The sequence below is a fragment of the Brachypodium distachyon genome, chromosome 1, assembly GCF_000005505.3.
Source record: "Brachypodium distachyon strain Bd21 chromosome 1, Brachypodium_distachyon_v3.0, whole genome shotgun sequence".
NCBI lineage: Eukaryota > Viridiplantae > Streptophyta > Magnoliopsida > Poales > Poaceae > Brachypodium > Brachypodium distachyon.
In genome coordinates, this window is record NC_016131.3 from 997,532 (window position 1) to 1,017,323 (window position 19,792).

Here is a 19,792-nt window from a genome sequence, read left to right on the forward strand (position 1 = left end):
TATACCAACCACTACTGTCATATGTACTCTATATTGAAAGTAGATGTTTGTGTTACAATTCAACTCATATATACATGTATGCTTGTGTAAGACTTTATAACCGATTTAATGGCTAGGATGAACAAGAAAAATAGCTATTGGAACTCACGTTCTATTCGCTACACAAAGTCAAACCTTAATTGATAAGTTAAGGAAGTTTCTTGCCTAGTTCTTAGATATTTTGCGGGTTGGGTGAGTAGCACTTCTAGAGAAATCGTATGACGGTTTCACTATTGCCAGCATTCTTCTATTATTGCTTAGGATATAAGTTAGTACCATGACCTTGGCACGTATGTTTAGTTAGTCCACAAACTTGTAAACTGATCACCGTTAGTCCAAAAGTTTGCATTATTGTGCACTGTTAGTCTAAATCACAGAATCTGGTGTTAAAAGGACACGTGGCGCGTGACGTGGCATGGAGATAGGTTCAGGAGGGGTAATTTGTTTGTTATGTCGTACTCGTGATTTTTTTTCTGAATTTCCAAAGTGTGACATACTGCTACAACACCTGTGAAGTGTTTAACAGGTAATTAATTTGAAATCTTAGTGTAATTTCTTCTGCATTATTTCACTAGCTTTGAAATCTAGTTTCGCATTATTCCAGCTTGGAGAATTTAGGGTATACTGCAGGTTGAACTGAAATAATATCCGGGGGCAAAACGCGAAAGATTTTATGAAAAAAAAAACTCCTGCGCCTCTCCCCATGCCCCGTCATGCACCACACGGTCATTTAACGCCCGATTCTGTGATTTGGGCTAATGGTGCACATATATGCCAAGTTTAGGCCTAATAATAATCGGTTTACAAGTTAGTGGACTAAAGTGAACATTTGTGCCAAGTTGATGGATCGTTGGTGCAATTTCCTCTCTAGATATTTCAACAAGATTATTTTTCACACTCACCACTTTAATCTCGTTGTCTCTTCTTAACATTTTGTACGCAAGTCTACTATCAAGTTTCTAAAAATTTGAATTTCCAAGCAGTCTGGTGAGAATGTTAGCCAATTGACCCTTTAGTGGTCACATATACTGCACTGAATCCTCGACGTGACATATGCTTCCAGTTGCTGCACTATGGGCTCGTCCATCTGCTTGGCGAACTGATGGTCCCCAATCTCCTTCTGAAGCCGCATGAGAGAAATCCCACACAAACAAGTATGCAATTTAGGAACCATCCTCTTCATGAGCATCTCCCTGAACACAAAGTAGCAGAAACCGCAAAAAGACCTGGGCGATCTTGGCCATGCTGGGCTCGTCTTGCTGGGCGGCCTGGTCGGCGATAGGATGCAGGAGGCAGAACTTGTCCTCCCTGTGGTGGAGGAAGCTGACGAGGGCGGTGAGGAGCTGGACGACGCGGAGCGGGTGCGGGTGGAGGAGGTCGTCGAGCGTGAAGTGCTTGACATGGATGGACTCAAGGAACGCCCGGGACTCGTCGTAGAGCCGCCGCGCCCGGATGCCCTCCGCGTGGTGCTCCGGGTTGCCCAGCGCCTCCAGCTCCTTGAACCCTAGCTGAGTCTGAGCGTCCTCGCCGCCGTCCCTGCGGGAAAAAAAACCCAGCAGCGTGGACCTGTCTCAGGTGAGCAGATGAGGGAGTGATTGGGGAGGAAGAGGGGAGGCGGTGGTTGTGTTACCCGGGGGCGTCGACATAGAGAGCGATAAAGCGCGAGAGGACGGCGGGGAGGAGGTCCGGCAGGGGCTTGGCGATGTCGTCGGGGCGGAGGTTGGCGACGGGGGCGATGCCGTACTTGGTTAAAGCCTCGGCGATCTGCGCCGCCGGCAAAGTCGGGAACGCGAAGCCGGAAAGCATCGTCGCCGCCGCCGCCGCTACTCCGGCCACCGGCTCTCTTTTCCCCCAAACAGGCGGTGCCGTTTCCCGCCCAGACAGGCGACTCCGGAAGAAGATTCCGCAGGCGATGCGGCCCAGGCCCATCAACTTTCGTCTCCTTTTTTGCTTCTCTGAAAGAAGCCCAGAATTGGCCTAAAAAAAATAGAAGCCCATAATTTGTGCTAAATTATTGGGCCTCGGCATATGAATCTTGATATGGGATTTTAGTTTTTTCTTTTTTGTTCTTACTAGTGTGTGCATCCATGATTGTTTCTTGCATCTTGCACTATTTAAAGCAAAACAGATGTGTGTAAGAATAATCGAGCGAAAACTCTCCGGAATAAAATTTTCGGAGCTGCATAGGAGGCCGCTCAATCGAGTTGCCATGGAGGGAGTAGAAGGATCCACTGATCAGGCGAGGCCACATAGAAAAGGACTTGTGTTGGAAAGTCGGGTCTGTGGGTGTGTTCAGTTTGGGTCGAAATGTACAGTGACAATTTTTTGTCATCGACAACGTTTGGAATTTGGTTGGATAGTTGTTAACCACGCCAATGTTCTTTTCGCCAACTCTGGTTCAATTTTTTAGTCAAAATTGGCTGATTGATAGGCTAACAAAACTATAACTAATTATTAATTTTCCTCAAAAAATAACTAATTATTAATTATTTGGCTAGCAAATTTTTTGTAGGGCAATTTTGGATTCAAACCAAACCCCTATATCTGCCGAGCTCGCAAACACGATACTGATTGACAAGTCTCATGGCAAAAAAGTAAAGTCGTTACAATTTTTGGTAAATTAAAATGTCAAAAGACGCAAACAAATCAGCTGCAAGCTTAAGCATGTCGATGGAGCGGGTATGACATTTATACGATCAAACGGGAACATTGAATTGACGCGTCAACTTTCAGTATATATATATATATATGTATATATATATATATATAAGGCATTGCCACAAGTACATTTTTCTTCGCAAGAGCAAGCCAGAAGACTAATCAGATAGACAAGCCAGCTAATTAATCATCGAGCTCTTCAGACGAAGCTAATCGCTGTCTGAGCTTGTGCCGTCTGAACCTGGAAAGTTAATGCAGGTACTGCTACCACCGCCGTATGCCTGGCTGCTTGGGTGGATAACCATTGGCTGGCGGCCTTCGCAGCCATAGCAATGCCCTAGAAAACAGGGGGAAACAGTTAGCTAAATATTAACATGACGACACGAGATTCAGTAAAAAAAAAAACGTGATTTGCAAAACTGCACCGGATGCAAACCTTAAGATTGATCGGAAAATGAGTAGAACCCAACGCATGGAAACTATTTGCAGGAAGTGGTGTGACAGGTGACACTACTTACTTTATGCAGAAGGGAATGGAAAATTATCAGGATATCTTACTTCTTTCTATGGGTTTATTACATGGATATCTTATATGGATGTAATCTGGGAAAAAGGTCCTCTAGGAATAATTAAATATTGCAGATACATGAAACAGGAGAAGAATAAAGGAACGATAGGATCTCTCACGAAAACAGCAACGGCGAACCCCAGGTAACTAGGTAAATACTCACCTGCATCGTTTTCCCCAACTATACAGCACAGCAGCAGATCCTTCTCATTCCGAAAAAAGTAATTAGCTTCCAAGAAGAATAGCTTGGTACTGCCGGCATCAGCAGAATGGGGATCTTCAGACTTAGCACTGAAGTTATAGTGAAGGCAACCCCCTCCAAACTCAAAAAACAAAGAGATTGCCCGTACCTCCAGCAGCTGAAACTGAAAAACAAAATGGAAATACAATTATCACATCTCATTCTTATCACATACACATACACATCCCAGAGAGAGAGAGAGAGAGGGAGAGAGCTACCTCGGTGTTGTTTACTCTGTTATATTTACGCAGAGCTAGCTTGGCATGGTGACGTGAAGCCTTTTGTCTGAGGGCAACTCTTCTTTCGCGGCGTGCATTCCTTACCTCCTCAGGTTCTGTCCTCTCCCTCAGTACAACTGGACGTCCAGGATTAACAAAACCTGGGGCAGCATAAATACTACCCGGGGTTTCGCGGAAACATGGCTTAAACCTCCAAGCATGCTGCTCCATGTTGAAATCTTGAGGAGAACTAATCCTTTCCTCGGTAGCCCAACCAGGTCGACTCCTGATCCATTGACAGATATTATGGCATTAATGAAAAATGATAAATCCCATGCATGTGCCATGCTCTAACACGCAAAAAAAAAATACCAGTACCGTGCACCAATTTGTTTTTTCTATGATAATTCTTGGAGTGTAGTTCATGAAACCATTCATATGCAGCAGATTAAAAGCTTGTCAAGTTTAATTTGGAATTCAAATTTGGAACTGAATTAAACAGCTGCCAGGTGTGGATGCAGTACACAACCTAATCGATGAGAGAAAAACATGAACGCTTGTTATATTATTATTATTTTCGGAACGGATAGCATTGTTGTGCTTTTCAGTACAGTTTATAGCCCATTATCGATGCAGCTTGCAGTGCATAGAACAGTTCTTATAAAAGAACAAAAATTCAGCCAACCATATGGGAACGGGACAATTCATGTTACCCATTTTCAAGGAAAAATAGTTTTGAGTATAAACATCAAATGGACAACTTAATACTGTGAGCTACAATATTTGGGCTATCAATCTTGCAATCACGTACATATCGGCACTTTAATGCGATTGAAATATATGTTCGATAGTGTTGAACAGAGAGCAATCCAAAAATAGAAGAGATTAACAAATGCTAGGAGTTTTATATACCTTGCATACTTCCCCTTTAAAGCGGAACGTGAGATTGCAACTTGAGATGGATGGGGTTGCTTTTGTTCCTCTGGCAAGACACGCAAATTCCCCTTGAGCCTGAAACAGACAATGTGATTTATTCATAAACCAGTAGTAATTTACGCAGTAGTCTGTCTATTTGAGAAACGAATTAAGGAGAACTAGAGCAAGTTCATATAGCAGCAGAATATATAGCTAGACGGAATATGAGCCGTCGCCAGACAATGGCGTACAGCGACGGCGTCTCGAGGTGGGGTGGCTGTTCCGATCCTGGCGAGATCTTGGGCAGAGGGCCAAGGGGAGGCGGGGCGCTTTGGGGGGACGGCGACAGGGCGGTCCAGGATCCGCAGTGTGCGGCCGTGGAAGCCTTTCTCTCCATGCGGGGCGTCGGGGAGGTTCCAGATCTGCAGGGCGCGTCTGCTGACGCCTTTCTCGTCAGGGGAGCTGGCCTTGCCTGAATTGGCGGCGGGGCGGCTCAGGGTCTGCAGGGCGCGGCTGCTGAGGCCTTCCTCGCCAAGCGAGGCGACCCTCCGTGGAACGACCCAACGATGGACCTTTTTTTGGAAACGCACGATCTTCTCGCCGCTGTGAATCCCGATGCATCTAACTCGATCTCTCTCCGCTGGGTTAGATTGAACGGGTTAGATATGGGTCCATGCACTGGGTCGTTGTTCCATGGGTCGCATAGGATTTCTTTCCGCCGGAGGCGGGGAAGGCAGAGGAGCTGAGCGTATTAGGGTTTAATTTGGGGAAAGTGTTTTGCAAGCGTGGGGAAGAGCTTTTTTCTTCTTCTTCTTCTTTCTTTCTTTTCACGGAGGGTTATCTTTAATTGAATCGGTCCGGCGATAGAGGAGCAGGTTCAAGGCCCGCAGAGCTACTTCCCTGTTCCTTTTATTTATATCCTTTTGGATGATTTGAAGGAGAGAAACAACCGCATTTTCAATATTCAGGACGAGGCAGCGCTGTGAAGATTAGTGGACGGGCAAGGATTAGGAGCCTTGCTATCTGGACCTGATGATGTTCCTTGAGTTTGTCCCCTAGTTTTTTTGTTTCTGTACTGTGTTCAGTCTTTTTCGTTTTTTCTTTTTGTGGTACTTCCATGTCGACCACGTGTTGACCTTCTTTGATATATATATAAAGGGCACGCTGTGCCACTTTTTTCAAAAAAAAAAGGAACATTAACAACTGTCTGATCGGTTGGAGATACCATTGTTGCTTAAGAGCTCATTTTGTGAGCTCCACCCTCTCACGCTCATATTTTACACCTTTTTTTTTACGCGGGAACAAGTGATAGTAACAACCCACAGAAAGAGTTGTACTATAACAACAAGGCTGTCATTATGAATTCTTTGAGACTATTCATTTTACTTAGGTAATGGCTGCAGAAAAGATCACGATTCAGTATGCAGTTGCACATTGCGCGTTGGATTGTGCGTCCAAGGCATGGAGTTAACGACGAACGGACGTTCCCTTGGAATTAGAAATCGTACTGCGTGCAGGGATGGAACAGACAACTTACGAATCCTCCTCCTCGTCAGTACGCCCATGCATATCCGCCATTGGTCCCCCGATCAATGGCCACGTTTTCGCCGGCACCAGCTCGATCGATCGTGTTGCTTTGCTCAATTGTAATGCGAACAAGACGCGAGATCTGCTAATCTTATATGCCGAGCCCGAGAGGTTCCCGGTAACTGAAGAGGATTCAGTTTCCGGTTTCTGCGCGCTCCGGACTGGACCTGGGCTACCCCGACACTTCCAATCCAGCGGAAGAGTTTAGGCCTGAGCCAGGACACAAGGTTGAAACAATTTGGGCCCGGAAAAAGGCCCGAACCCTAGTTAAGCCCGAAACTCCCCTAAAGAAGAAAAAAAAAAGTTAAGCCCGAAACCGTTTCCGCTTATGTTTCCGGGAGGTCGTGGTTTTCCTCTCCATATACTATAAGATAGCAGAGCCTGTCAAAAAAAGAAAAAGAAAAGATAGCAGAGGATTACTAGTACATCTTCTTCGGATTGGAATCAATCTGCTAACTTGTATACATAATCTCGATCACATCCCAGGTCCCCAGTCCGGATCGTGTGAAGTCCATGGCGGATCTGCAGGGGCGTATTGACCAGGAGGATCCGTAAGACTCTCCTCTCCTCCATTTGCAATGAAATTTTATCTCTACCCATGCATCCATCCTGGCAATTCGTCTGCTTACTCACTGATCAAAGACCAAGCCGTACTATTCATTCCCGTCCTTAGACTATACATTTGCCAGTCGCCAACAGTATCCAGAAACAGCTTATATTAGGATGGTTTATCGGTGATTTGTCTGATTTTGCAAAGTTTACAGAAATAAATACTCGGTTTTGAGGTCCGTTGGGTAAAAAAATTACTACCTGAGCAATTATATCTAGCAACGGCCTCTTGTTCCGTCTAGCTATTCTGCTATCTGAACCTGCTCTAGTTGATCCTTTTACTGTATTTATGAATAAATTACATGGTCTGTTTCAGGCATAAGGAGAATCTGCATCTCATGCCAGAGGAACAGGAGCAACCCCGTCAGTCTCAAGTTGCAATCTCACGGGCTGCTTTAAAGGGAAAGTACGCAAGGTAATCTGAAACTACAAGACTCTCTCTGCTTCTCTTTTTATCTTCCGGTTGCTCTTTGTCCAGCACCATTAATTGTGCATTTTCACTGGGCACTCGAGGGCCGAAATCCCGTTTGCTGTTCCTACTCAAAACTATTTTTCCTCGAAAATGGGTAACACAAATCCTCCCGTACTACTCCCGGCCCCATATGGTTAGCTGAATTTTGTTCTCTTTATAAAAACCATTCTACACTGCAAGCTGCGTCATAATGGGCTAAGGAACTGTACTAAAAAACTGTTCATATCCAGCATCGATCCACACCCTGCACTGCAGCTGTTTAATTGAGTGTCAAATTTGAGTTCCAGATAAACCTGATGACGAGCTTTTAAATCTGCTGTAACCGGTTTCATGAACTACACACCAAAAGTTATCATAAAAAATACCACCAATTGTCGCAATTTTGTTTAGATACGCATACACCTGCACACTAAAATGCGTCTAGATATGCATATCTAGACAAAGTTGCGACACTTAATACGGGACGGAGTACTTGATACGGGACGGAGGGAGTACGGATTAGTAAATGGTACTGGTATATATATATTTTTTTGTGTGTGTGTGTGTGATAGAGAATGGCACATGCATGAGACTTTTTATCTTGTTTAATTAGCGGCATAATATCTGTCAATGGATCAGGAGTCGACCTGCAGGTTGGGCTACCGAGGAAAGGAGTAGTACTCCTCAAGATTTCAACATGGAGCAGCATGCTTGGAGGTTTAAGCCATGTTTCCCCAAAACCACGTGTTTCTATGATGCCCCATATCCTATTAATTTTGGACGTCCAGTTGTACTGAGGAAGAGGACAGAACCTGAGGAGGTAAGGAATGCACGCCGTGAAAAAAGAATTGCGCTCAGACAAAAGGATGCACGTCACCATGCCAAGCTAGCTCTGCGTAAATATAACAGAGTAAACAACACCAAGGTAACTCTGTGGCATCCGCGTGTGATAAAAATGGGATGTGATAACCCTGCGTTAGCTAGGTTTTAACTGTATTTCCACTCTGTTTTTTCAGTTTGAGCTGCTGGAGGTACGAGCAATCTGCTTGTTTTTTGAGTTTGGATCGAGTTGCTTCCACTATAACTTCACAGCAAAGTCTGAGGATCGCCATTCTGCTGATGCTGGCAGTACCAAGCTCTTCTTCTCTGAAGTTAACGGCGATTTTCGGAGTGAGAAGGATGTGCTGCTGTGCTGTATAGTTGGGGAAAACGATGCAGGTGAGTACTTAATTATTCCTAGATTACATACATGATGTAAGCTATCCATTCTATTACTAAACCCGTAGAAAGAAGGAAGATATCCTGATAATTCTCCATTCCCTTCCCTGCTGCATAAAGTAGTGTCACCTATCACACCACATTCTGCAAATACATTGAAGGTCTGTCCGAACTGTATAGACATGAATTGGTTCTCTACTTTACTCCAAGAAGACCTATTCCCAGATTGTGTCATTATTTAAACCTGCTTAATAACAACCTTCAGGGCAGAGAACACATTGCGCCAGCATCTGCAAGGACTATCTCAGTGTTTTGTTTTAATTGAACAGTCAGTTACAAGATATCAATGCAATAAGATGTTATAAAAAACTGTAGAAAGATGTATGGTACTATGCAATACTAATTTTACTTGTCATCATACTTGAATATCCTGAAAACACGACAAAGGTTTGTTCAATGTAGACTCTTAGTTCTGTCATTGTATCTCCTGGTTAATTTGATGACGAAGCAATTAAGCGAAGTTGCACTTTTGGGATGCAAGCCTGCTTAATTTGTTTCGGTACGAGATACTTCTTATTAGCTGTATATACTACATCTCCACAATATAATGGATGCAAGCTTAAGGTTAATTTGCATCAGGTTCAATTTTGTCGATCTCATTTTTTTTACCACGATCTCATGTTCTGTCGTCTGTTAATATTTAGCTAACTTTTTTTTCCCTATTTTTTTAGGGCATTGCTATGGCTGCGAAGTCAACCAGCCAGTGGTTGTCCACCCAAGCAGCCAGGCATACGGCGGTGGTAGTAGTACCTGCATTAACCTTCCATGTTCGGACGGCTCAAGCTCAGACAGTGAGTAGTACCTAATGTGAAGAGCTCGATGATTAGCTGGCTTCTGTCTTTATCAATCCTCTGGTGTGTCTTGGCTTGCTCTTGGGAAGAAAAATGTACTTGTTGTGGCAATACCTTTTATATATATGGACATGGGGTGGAAACCTGAGTTTTAACTGAAAGTTGCCGTGTTAATTCAGTGTTCCTTTTTTATCAGATAAATGCCATATTTTCTCCGTCTGACATGTGCTTAAGCTTGCAGCTGATTTGTTTGCTACTTTTGACCATGTACCTGAAAATTGTACAGCTTGTTCTGTTTTTTCCCCCATATGTGAGCTGCTACATAACCACAACAGGTAAATACTTAAGTCAATCCGACAAGGGAAAAACGACAAGTGAGAGGGATGCTACACGCATAGGCATAGTCCATCACTCCTCATCTTCTGATGGCCTCTCGTAAAACTCCTGAACTTCACTTGAGAAGGGGTACCATAGGGGTTCAATTTCACATTTTTCATGTTTGAGGAATATCCTCTCCACTATTGTGGTGCCCTTCATTAATTAGGCTGAAAGCCTTCTTTTTGCCACCATTCACTTGTTTTAAAAATGTGCTACCTAATGATAGATTTCAAAGCCTAGTATAAGGCTTGCTCAAAGGATCGGCTGATGAAAAAAGAAGATGCTGTTTGATGCTGTTCGACCTTCAGATCTCGAAATCTGACCGACTTCTGCCTCTTCGCGGCACAAGCAAAGCGAAGTCGAGCTTGAATACCTACGAGGCCCAAGTGATTCGGGTGGGCCTTCCTGCCAAGTCGAGCTTTGCCCGTTCGAGCCCAACTCAGCATCCCCTTCATTTTTTTCCCTTCTTCATTTTTCGTCACGCATCTTCCGAGCACCCGCACCAGTCAAATCAGTTCTCGTCGCATCTCAGAGATGCACGTGGAAATCGGTGGAGACGAGTATACTGCTGCTTTGTGACCTCTTACCAGCCTCAGTAGTGCTTGCAACCTCGTCACCCAATGACAGGGAAATGGGACGCAAAGGGCGCAGGAGAACTACGGTTTGGGTTTTTGATTGCGCTTTATTGATTGACTATAAATAGTCGTTACAAAATTTGGAGCCCAAGATGGTGTCTTACAGAATTGGAAACAAACTCCTAATTAGATTTGGAAACAGTAGGGAAAACCTTCTACGGGACGAAATCTTTCTATCTCCAAATCCTAACTTACAATTACTTACAATAAAATAATTCAGTGGACTCAGACCAAGGGTCCTTGTCCGACCTCGGAGGCTTGCGCCTGCACCCCCACATGACATGTTTATTCAAGTACTCATTTTCTTGAGTCGGGTTGATAAAAAGACGAACGAGGATAGCCTGATGTGGCAATTTTTCAAGGAAGTGCATGTCTCGTAGGCTTGGTATGATCATCTTGATGAAACCGAAATCTTGAGATTGCCATGCTCCTCCTTGATATAGGCTGGCAGTTCTTGTGTAAGCCCCGTGCAGCTTCAGGCTCCTTAAGGTCTTTGGTGGCTTGAAGCTCTCAAAGAAATCCTCATCGAATCGCACGAACAAGGATTCCAGATGGCCATGACCTGAGAGTGAATCCCACAAATTCTCCCACTTTTCATGGTTCATGCCCGAGACGCTGAGCTTGATCAATTGGGTAAGGTTTTTGAGCTTCTTCAGAATGGCCTTCCCACCTTTAGCATTTGCATTCACCACACCAAGGGTACGCAAGGAAGACATGTTCCAAATCCCGACGGGAACCTCAACACCAGTAGTATCAGCCCTTGCAAGTTGGGGCCTTCTCTGGTGTTCATCTGATGACACAATGGTACCAGCTCGAATGTACTGAATCTTCAGTAGCTTCAGGATAGCTGATGGCAATGCGACTATGGAGGTTTGTCTGACATTTAGAGTCTGCAGCTGCCTCAGCTCACCCACTGAATCTGGCAGATAAGTAATGTCAGTACATCCTCTCAGAGAGATGAACTTGAGGCTCACCAGCTTCCTCAAGACTTGCTCAAGGCCATCATTCTTTACTTCTAATGTATTCTCTAGATCAAGCACCCTGATCCGCTTCATGCTATCAGAGACGAAGAAGTATTCCCACTTCCCAAACACTGTCAAAGACCGTAGCCGTGAGAAGTCAAGACTGTCAAACAGAATCTTGTCCCCGTCCCATTTTTCCATTATGGTCAAGTGTTGTCCTGTGCGTTGCGAGTTTACCTTACAATTCCCTTCCAAAGCAAAAACAAGGTTATCTTCCATTGGCTGTGAGATGATATATTCACGAAAGAAACCATTGATTTGCCACATGCCATTGCTTTCTATTTGATGTATTATGCCCAATTCAATGAGTTTAGAGAAGATCAGTTCTGCATTCTTCTTTGCCGTACGGCCAATTATGTCTCTAGAGTAACCCTCTGTGATCCATCGCCTGAGCAAGCGACCCCGCCTTATTTGGCGGTTTATAGGAAAGACTGACAAATAGAAGATGTACGGCTTTACTGAATCATCACAAGCATCAAAATAGGAATGCATCCATGACAAATGAACCCTTAAATCATGGAATTGTTGGTCAGTTTGCAACTTGACCACAAGATCATCATTAATATCCTTCAAGAATGAGGTAGAGGCTTCCACACGATCACCATTAATATCCTTCATGAATGAGAAATAGGCTTGGCCCACCGCAGCTATTATTCTGGGAAGTCCGCCACACTTGGTCACCATTTGTTTTGCAATCTCTAAATTGCTATACAGCTCACCAGCAACCTGCAAATTCATAAGTCTGTCAAATTCTAAAAATATGCAAGTTTTCAAATTCTAACATGGAAATTAAATAATGCTGTTGGAATTTAGTTCACTTCATCACTAAAAACTTTTTGAAGGTTAACAGCCGGCAAGTTCAGAGAAGAGAAATTCCGTACTCCATTCTTACAAGTCGAACATGGGGACAGCTGCACGTCACACCTACCCATCTTGGCAGTTGTCATCAGTTCCAACCAAAAACCAATGGTAATTGCGCCCTATTAGGGCTGCAAATATTTGACCCTCAGGGTACCCTCCGACCTTGCTTAGTTCAAACAAATGAACTAGTTTTTAAAAAAGGTGTGTCATTTTAAATTTTTAGTTCATTTGGTTGAATTAAGGAGTGTCAAAGGGTACCTGAGGGTCAAAAATTTGCAGCTCTACACCCTACTGTCATCGGCTAGATCGACTTATATACTACTAACTTTATGTAATCACCAGGTGAAAAAATGAAACCCAAATGAGTTGTCTGGTCTGGGGTTAACTTGCCAAACACCCTTGGGTTTGATAGGATTAAATTAATCCGCTCAAACTTATTGAACTCTTTTATCATGGATTAAACTAACCCCTTAAAACTTTGGGATAAGTTAATCCATCAATTTTGCTCTTTATGCCAAGTTAACCTCGTCAATCTTCGCATGGGCCTGCCAAACATAAATATTGGGTTAAGCTAACCTAACAGGGTTAAAAAAGGATTAAGGTTAACTAACATGGATAAATTAATCCTAAACCAATTGTCGCAAACCAATATCAATGGTTTTTCTGTCACGACAGCGATCAGCCGATCACCATATGTGTAGTAGCGACAGGATTCTGTGTTCTTTTAAAAAGTTTGGTTTCAATAGCAATGGCTATGGCAGAAGCAAGGTTTTAAATTTTGGTTTCAGAACAAATTCAAGCTCCACCGAAATATGCGAAAAATATTTCGGTCTGGATTTGTATTATTTTCAGCACAAAATTATGAAAATTTGAAGTTTATTTTAACAGAAAATGGTTAAAACAAGGAACGATATGTGTGTGGAACGTGGGATTCGAACAATGAACCTTCGACGATAGGTTGTGGTTTGGTTCCAACCGGACGACATTACTTATTTGATCATTTTGTCAAAATACCTTTTAAAATCATTAAAATTTTGGGATCTGCGCTGAACAGATATCAGCCACCGGATCGGTGTCTCGGATGGAAGCAACACACGTGCCTATTCCTCCCATGCATCCATGATATAAGGAACTTTAGTCTAGATGTTTTGAGCTAAATATAAAGTATATTGGAGGGATAAGACCATTAGTATTACTAATAGCAATTAAGAATGTAAAAAACGAGACAAGCAAATCAGCATCCTCTCTTAGAAGTTCCAATACATGCAAGTAAAATCATCATTTAGACCTCCATACAATTTATTGTTTATTGAAACTCGTCAATGGATTAAATATAAAGTATCATTCCTTTATTTTATTTGAAAAATGACTATAATTATTCTTGTATCTTAAAATGCAGGTAGTCATTGAGATAAGAAAAAACATTGTTATTTGTTGGTTTTTTGGCAGTTGGCAGTTGCAACCACATGGAGATATTCATGTTCTGAATCTATGATTTTTTTATGTTCCATATTTTTTTTTGATTTAAATTGTTTATTGCATCATGTGCAGTGCAATCTTGATGTTTAAATTATATCCATGGCAAATAATGTCTTCAATTATATGTTTTGATGGAGAGTAGCAATTAAAATTGAAGATACAAAATATAGTGGATAGTTTGACCCGACCCCCGTCTGTCTCGCTCGAGGCGACCGGGGGACTCAACCCTAGCCGCCGCCTAGTCTCCATCATCCAGATCCCCCTGCCGCCGCTGTCGCGGGCCTTGCCGTGGCGGCGGCGGCGGCCACCCTTCTTCCTCCTAAGGTGGTGGTCGGGGCTGGCGGCCATCCTCTCCGCGGGGGCGGCGTCCTCCGGCGTGGCGTTCTCCTGGCGGGCGGCCATGCACTCGCGAGGCACAGCGGCAGTGCTGGCGCGTCGTAGCTCGGCTCAGTGCTCGGCAGGAGGCTGCAGGTGGTCGGGCGCCGGCGGACGCTTGGATCTGGGGCTTCGCGGCCGGATCCGATGGTTGGCGGTGTCCCGAGCTGCGGCGGGCTTCTTGCTCACAGGCGTTGGGGTCTGGGACGGCGCCCCCTAGTGGTGGTTTGTTGGCCGTCCCTTGCTGTTTGTGCGTGTGGCTTAGGCCGCCGCCTCTCCTTGTTGTCTCTAAGTGCACCTTCTGCCATGGTTTGGGGGCCGGGTGAAAGCCCAGGCTGGTGGCCGCCGGTTCTGACAATGACGACGCCTCCGGGGGCCGTAGTCCTCCTCGGAGGCATTGTTGTGGCCCCTTTCCCGGATCCGGATGAAAACCCTAGATCCTTTGGACTGGGCAGCGGCGGCATGTCCGTGTCGCAGGCTCCTTGGAGACGTTGCTTTGGATTTTTGGTCTCCTCGGCGGATCGGGTGGTTTCTAGTAGACAGCGGGAAGCAGCTTTTCTTGGCTTCCGTCTTCGGTCATCGTCGATCCTATGTTTTTCTTTGTGATGAGCTTCGCCCTCCTGTTGCTGCCTCGGCTGCTTGGTGTCTTTCGACGGCGTGAATGGCCAGTTTCTATTTGCAATCATCGGGGTCCTGCGGCGGTCAAGGTTCGTGTGCGGTGAGGTCTCGACTTCGCAACGCCCTTCAACTTGGTCTCGGCGGAGTGAGGTCCTTCGACCAAGCCGCTACACTCGTTGGCCTGGTGCTCTGTTTGGCCGTGGTGATGACAGCTAAGTTGGTGAAGATGCTTGTGTGCGTTGCAATGTCTCGGTGCTGTGTGGCCTTTCGATGGCATTAGGAGTGCTCCTCTTGCAATGCATGTGTTCCTTGTTGTGACGATGGTCGTCGTGTAAGCTTTTCAGTTGCTCTGTTTTTTCTTTGTAACTCTTGTAGCTATTGCGGCCCTTGGCCTTGTTCTCTTCGTTCTTAATTAATGAAAAGCAGCACCGGTGCATTTCATCAAAAAAAAATATAGTGGATAGGATTGGTGGGGGGAGGGGGGAGGGGGGAGGGATATTGTGAGGATGCCCTACCAAAAGATCTACATCACTTCCTTAGAGTGGTCTTAGTGGGGAGTACCATGTATTAGTATTATGCATATGTATTACTAGTTTAATAGCGCATGGTACCATATTGTAGGTAATATATTTTATCTTATATAATTCTTTGTAGAAAACCAATTAAAATTGTTGTACACATGATCTATTGACCATTAAATTTTTGTACTTGTATATGTCGATGTTTTGCACCGACAAGAATTTTATAGGGTGGCGTGCGGTCGGCAGACAACGCTGGATGCACTCAAGCTAGACACAAAATTATACAGGTTCGGGCCCTCCGGATACACACTGAGCAACAATCCTACTTCCTGGTGTGGTGGCTATGTAGATTCCTTGATCCTCGATGAGATTACAAGGTCTAGGCTTGTGCAAAGAAGATGATTGTAGCTAGCCCTAGACTGCGAGAGCCCGCCATTGCCTTATATAGAGGGTCATGGCTAGGGTTTACATGGTTTCTGGATTCAATCATTGAGATTCGTGTAAGACTAATGTAGGTCCGATGGATAAAAAAATCTTTATTGGATGGCTACGATCGTTGACTGAAAAATAACTATTTCTTAGTCGACTGAGAAATAAACACTCCCTAATTAATAAGCTAAAGGGTGCATATGTACTAGAGTATTGGAGTACCTTTTGAAAGAGATCAAAGGCCGGCACATCTTCTAGAGCTCTGACATTGAGCGTTCGACCTTCCCTGTCACCGATATCAACACAATGTTGTGCGACACTTTTTTCGGTTGTGATGACAAGAATAGATGACAGTTCATAAAGGTTCCCGCGCAACAAGGCTTGTTTGATGGAGTCCCAGTCTTGCTTTGAGCGCAGCCCATCAATAACTACCAGGCATATGTTGCCATGCATGATGTCATAACACCCTTGAATTGGGTCGTGGCCTTGAATGATACCAACTGCTGTTGCTTCCATTTCATGAGGATCAAGTGAATGGAAATCCAGAAGTAAGCGCCGAGAGAACTCCGCCAGGTCGAACGGATCAGGCACATCCACCCACCCGAACATGTTAAACGGATGGCGCCGACCATCAAAGTCACCAAACCTGCCAATGTTAGCTTTTTTTGTGATCCCTAATGAGAACACCATGTTTACATAGCAGGAATATCTCACAAGAGCTGATTTCCCAACACCAACGGTCCCCCACACCGCGTGCACACCACCTTCCTGTACGTGACAGTAATCAATCGTGGCCATCACCTCGTATTGACTCTCCATGATGAATGGCACCCTGCAGCATGCCTCTTCAATTCTATTGGAGAGGAAACTGTGACAATCCTCCGGTCGATAACCAAGGCTGAATACTCCTTGAGCATACAGATAACCCAACGAATCGCCACAGTAGTGACGACCACACTGCACGTGAGACAAAATTTTATTGTACGTAGTTAGTGCAGCAGAGCAGATTACTATGCATGTGCTCTTATTACTACATTGTCAGTACATACTACTAGCTAGTCCAGAAAGAGGATAGCAATATATACCTTTGTGAATGGGCGAATGGCTTCGTTGGCTTTGCTCTGTTCCTCGTCGATCTCTCTCAGACCAACATCTTTGCCGCAATAATCGGCTACATCTTTTTCGTTTGCAATGATGATGGCACAACCCTTAGTACCCTCAGGCACGACCCTATCCTTTATCTTATCCCAATCCTCTTTCGACAACAGGCCCTTGATCACGACGAGGTAGGCGGCGTCTTCACGCGAACGAGGCTTTATTGGATCAAGCGACTCAGGGTCTTCATAGTACCCCACCCACTCCACTTCTTCAAATTTTACTCCCGATACCTTCTGCAGGCTCAAACGGTGAGATAGTTCCGCGATAAGAGAGTCTGCATAACCACCTTTGTCTCCCCACAAAGAGATCACGCGACGATCTCCAAGTTGCCTAAAGAGTTTTGCTATATCAAAATTGACCTGCAGATAATTAAGACAACATAAGTACATAGTACTATATTAGTGCGTAGGAAAATTAGGAGTGGCGGGAAATAAACATACTACTCACTCCAACCCATATTACTTGTCGAAATATTACATGTCTCTAGACGCTTTTTAAACATAGATACATCCATATTTGGATAAATTTGAGACAAGTAATATGGGTCGGAGGATATGGTTGGATAGGTTACATAAAAAGAGAGATTGATTTCGGCTAAAGGCAAGAGATCAGAAGAAAAAAAAGATAATGCATATATGTAATGTCTACCTTTATAAAGGTACTCAATGACGAGTATTAGACATACCAGAAACCTCAAAGAAAAACAAAGCCAACCATGATATATAAGGTCAGACTTTCTCTCGTAATGCATATACTACTCCCTCCGCTCCAAATTAACTGACATGAATTTGTATATAGTCTTATACAAATCCACGCCAATTAATTCGGGACGGAGTGAGTATAAGAGTTTAGTTTAATAAATTTGACTAGCATATTGTCTATAGACTGATACATTTTCTTTTTGTGAGAATCGTCTATAGACTGATACATGACTATTATACTCCCAACCTTGGCCGCCCCTATGCAAGGGATCTCCTGATCGGCTACTTACACGCTTACAAACACTCTTTTACAGCATAGCCTCAGCATAAGGAATACAGAGTAACACAATTTCGTGGAATATAGGAGGAGAGCTGTTACCTCTAATTTGTTTCAAGTGGCCTAAACCTGACTAAATTTGTGTCTCGTGTTCACCCATCTAGATCTACGAGTCATACACCACCCTATGTTAAGTATGCACCCATCTAGATCTACAAGTCATTTTTTTCCGAACCGGAGTCTGATGGCCCAATCCATTAATTAAGAAAAATGACACCCATACGGAACAAATTAATCAATATAAAAAATGTGGATAAAAAGAAAAGATAACTCAAGATGCAAATGGTTGCCAAAATAACTAAATCAAAACGCTCATAAGAAATTCATTTTACAATAATACTTACGTGTAACTTATATGTATAACTGTACCGTACCAGTGCATAAGTTAAATTAACTAAAATATTAAGAGCAAAGAATAAACCAAACACATTCACTCATGAGTAGCATAACATTGGTCCGGGCCCAAGGGATTACCTGCTTGAAAAATGCAAAAAGATATTGACCATCGGAGAATTCTCTAAGCTCCAATGCTAGGCATGGCTCTCCCGTGCAGGAAAGTGCAAGCCCTAACTGCTGCGTTGATATGATGATGCGGCTGTCATTATTAGGGTCCGGCAGGTTCGATTTGATGAAATCCCACTCCACTGCACTGGATAAATCTTCTATGATAATGAGATACTTGTGGATGGTTAATAGCTGCTTTAACTCGTCCCGTATGAGGCGGGCTTCCTTCTTGCGGAGGTCCGCACCAAGTTTTTCCTGGTGAGCGCTCTCGTAGAGCTGATTCAGCAAGCTCTTGAGAAACTCTTCTGGGTTAAAAGGATGCATCAGCTTTCACCCTGGCACGGACTGTGAATTTTTCACAGGCATATGCTTCAGAGTAAGCCATGCTGATGATGTGCGCAGTGGCATGATCTGCTCCTGAACTTCGCCATATCGAGATCACTTTAAGGTCACTCCCATCAGTGTCGATCAGATCTGTGAGGTCGCGCAAGCTGCTTAGCTTCATGTTGGCCGCCCACAGCTCTTTTAGGGTGTGGACTGTTGATGGACGACTACCAGTACTATTCGCGAGCTGATCCGCTGGTGCGGTGGGTGTGGAGCCGGAGTCGCTGATGAGGTTGTAGCGGGTGTTCCTCTGGCTCACCTCCTCGACCCTGGCCTTGAGCTTCCTTAAGTCAGCGACCGCCTTGTCCAGGTCACGGGTCTGAGCAGGCGCCATGCAGGATGGCAGCAGGCGCCACACCCAGGTCCAGGCCGAGTTGTTGTCCAGGTGGATAACAAACTCCACGCAGTCTTCCACATCGAAGGCCAGGTCATGGAGCTGCCGCACCCAGGTCTTGACCACTTGGTTGCTTGTACGCTCCTTGTTGGCCACCTTAAGGAAGGCTTGCATCATCTGGAACTCGCCGGTGATGTACACCAGGTCTTGCTGCGCCGCCGCCTTCAGCTTGTTCTCTTCATCGATCGCAGACTGGACTCTGCTCAGAGTCCCCTCCACCGCCGTCTTGGTCAGCCCAAGCGCGAAGTCCGCCATTGCCTGCTCTCTCCCTCTGTTTTATTGTGTGTTTAATTTGTCCTAGCTTGTGGTGTGTAGCTACCCAAATGGATGGATGATGGGAATGGTGCATCAACTGATCATTGGATGCAGGCTTATTAAGGGGATGGATCGGAGGTGAACATATATAGCCCCAGACTTGACTAACTCAAACTTAGCTGCCTGATGGATGGATGCTGGGAATGGTGCATCAACTGATCATGGATGCAGGCTTATTAAGACAGCAAAAGTCTGACATTAATTGTTAAACAGGAATCTGTGACGGGACTTTGGAGGTCCAATAACAAATCAACATATATAGCCCCAGACTTGGCTAACTGATCAAACTTAGCTGGCTCATGGAGAGCTCGTGCATGCACGTTTCA

The 19,792-nt window shown here is 44.4% G+C and overlaps 3 protein-coding genes across 4 annotated transcripts; 1 reads left to right on the top strand and 2 right to left on the bottom strand.

Moving 5' to 3' along the window:
* Positions 1–2,634: 2,634 nt before the first annotated feature.
* On the bottom strand, positions 2,635–5,493 carry LOC100828940. 2 transcript variants are annotated; one of them, XR_001407124.2, is made up of 6 exons: positions 4,891–5,493; positions 4,637–4,735; positions 3,725–4,010; positions 3,616–3,630; positions 3,429–3,517; positions 3,002–3,034 (listed from the first exon to the last, which is right to left on the bottom strand). XR_001407124.2 is itself a non-coding variant. In XM_010234921.3 (5 exons), the coding sequence occupies exons 1-5, from the start codon at positions 5,034–5,036 to the stop codon at positions 2,907–2,909; spliced, it is 861 nt and encodes a 286-aa protein (XP_010233223.1). In that variant the 5' UTR covers positions 5,037–5,475; the 3' UTR covers positions 2,635–2,906. The 2 variants fall into 2 exon arrangements, 1 of the variants encoding a protein (XP_010233223.1); XM_010234921.3 differs by having other exon boundaries at positions 2,635–3,034; positions 3,429–3,630; positions 4,891–5,475.
* A 1,124-nt stretch (positions 5,494–6,617) lies between these two features.
* LOC112270139 lies at positions 6,618–9,475 on the top strand. Its single transcript, XM_024457901.1, has 5 exons — positions 6,618–6,777; positions 7,152–7,250; positions 7,926–8,211; positions 8,303–8,504; positions 9,236–9,475. The coding sequence occupies exons 1-5, from the start codon at positions 6,740–6,742 to the stop codon at positions 9,361–9,363; spliced, it is 753 nt and encodes a 250-aa protein (XP_024313669.1). The 5' UTR covers positions 6,618–6,739; the 3' UTR covers positions 9,364–9,475.
* A 1,035-nt stretch (positions 9,476–10,510) lies between these two features.
* On the bottom strand, positions 10,511–19,406 carry LOC100829849. Its single transcript, XM_024457296.1, has 5 exons — positions 18,797–19,406; positions 18,344–18,678; positions 16,759–17,190; positions 15,896–16,630; positions 10,511–12,116 (listed from the first exon to the last, which is right to left on the bottom strand). The coding sequence occupies exons 1-5, from the start codon at positions 19,404–19,406 to the stop codon at positions 10,566–10,568; spliced, it is 3,663 nt and encodes a 1,220-aa protein (XP_024313064.1). The 3' UTR covers positions 10,511–10,565.
* Positions 19,407–19,792: the final 386 nt, after the last annotated feature.

Coding starts and splice junctions, on each gene's coding strand:
- LOC100828940 (XM_010234921.3), bottom strand. CDS start 5,036: ATGGAGAGAAAGGCTTCCACGGCCGCACACTGCGGATCCTGGACCGCC. Junction 4,736..4,890: donor CACCTCGAGACGCCGTCGCT/GTACGCCATTGT, acceptor TGTCTGTTTCAG/GCTCAAGGGGAATTTGCGTG. Junction 3,631..3,724: donor ACAGAGTAAACAACACCGAG/GTAGCTCTCTCC, acceptor TTTGTTTTTCAG/TTTCAGCTGCTGGAGGTACG.
- LOC112270139 (XM_024457901.1), top strand. CDS start 6,740: ATGGCGGATCTGCAGGGGCGTATTGACCAGGAGGATCC. Junction 7,251..7,925: donor TTAAAGGGAAAGTACGCAAG/GTAATCTGAAAC, acceptor TCAATGGATCAG/GAGTCGACCTGCAGGTTGGG. Junction 8,212..8,302: donor ACAGAGTAAACAACACCAAG/GTAACTCTGTGG, acceptor CTGTTTTTTCAG/TTTGAGCTGCTGGAGGTACG.
- LOC100829849 (XM_024457296.1), bottom strand. CDS start 19,406: ATGGCGGACTTCGCGCTTGGGCTGACCAAGACGGCGGTGGAGGGGACT. Junction 17,191..18,343: donor TTTTTGCATTTTTCAAGCAG/GTAATCCCTTGG, acceptor AATTATCTGCAG/GTCAATTTTGATATAGCAAA. Junction 16,631..16,758: donor CCATTCGCCCATTCACAAAG/GTATATATTGCT, acceptor TCTCACGTGCAG/TGTGGTCGTCACTACTGTGG.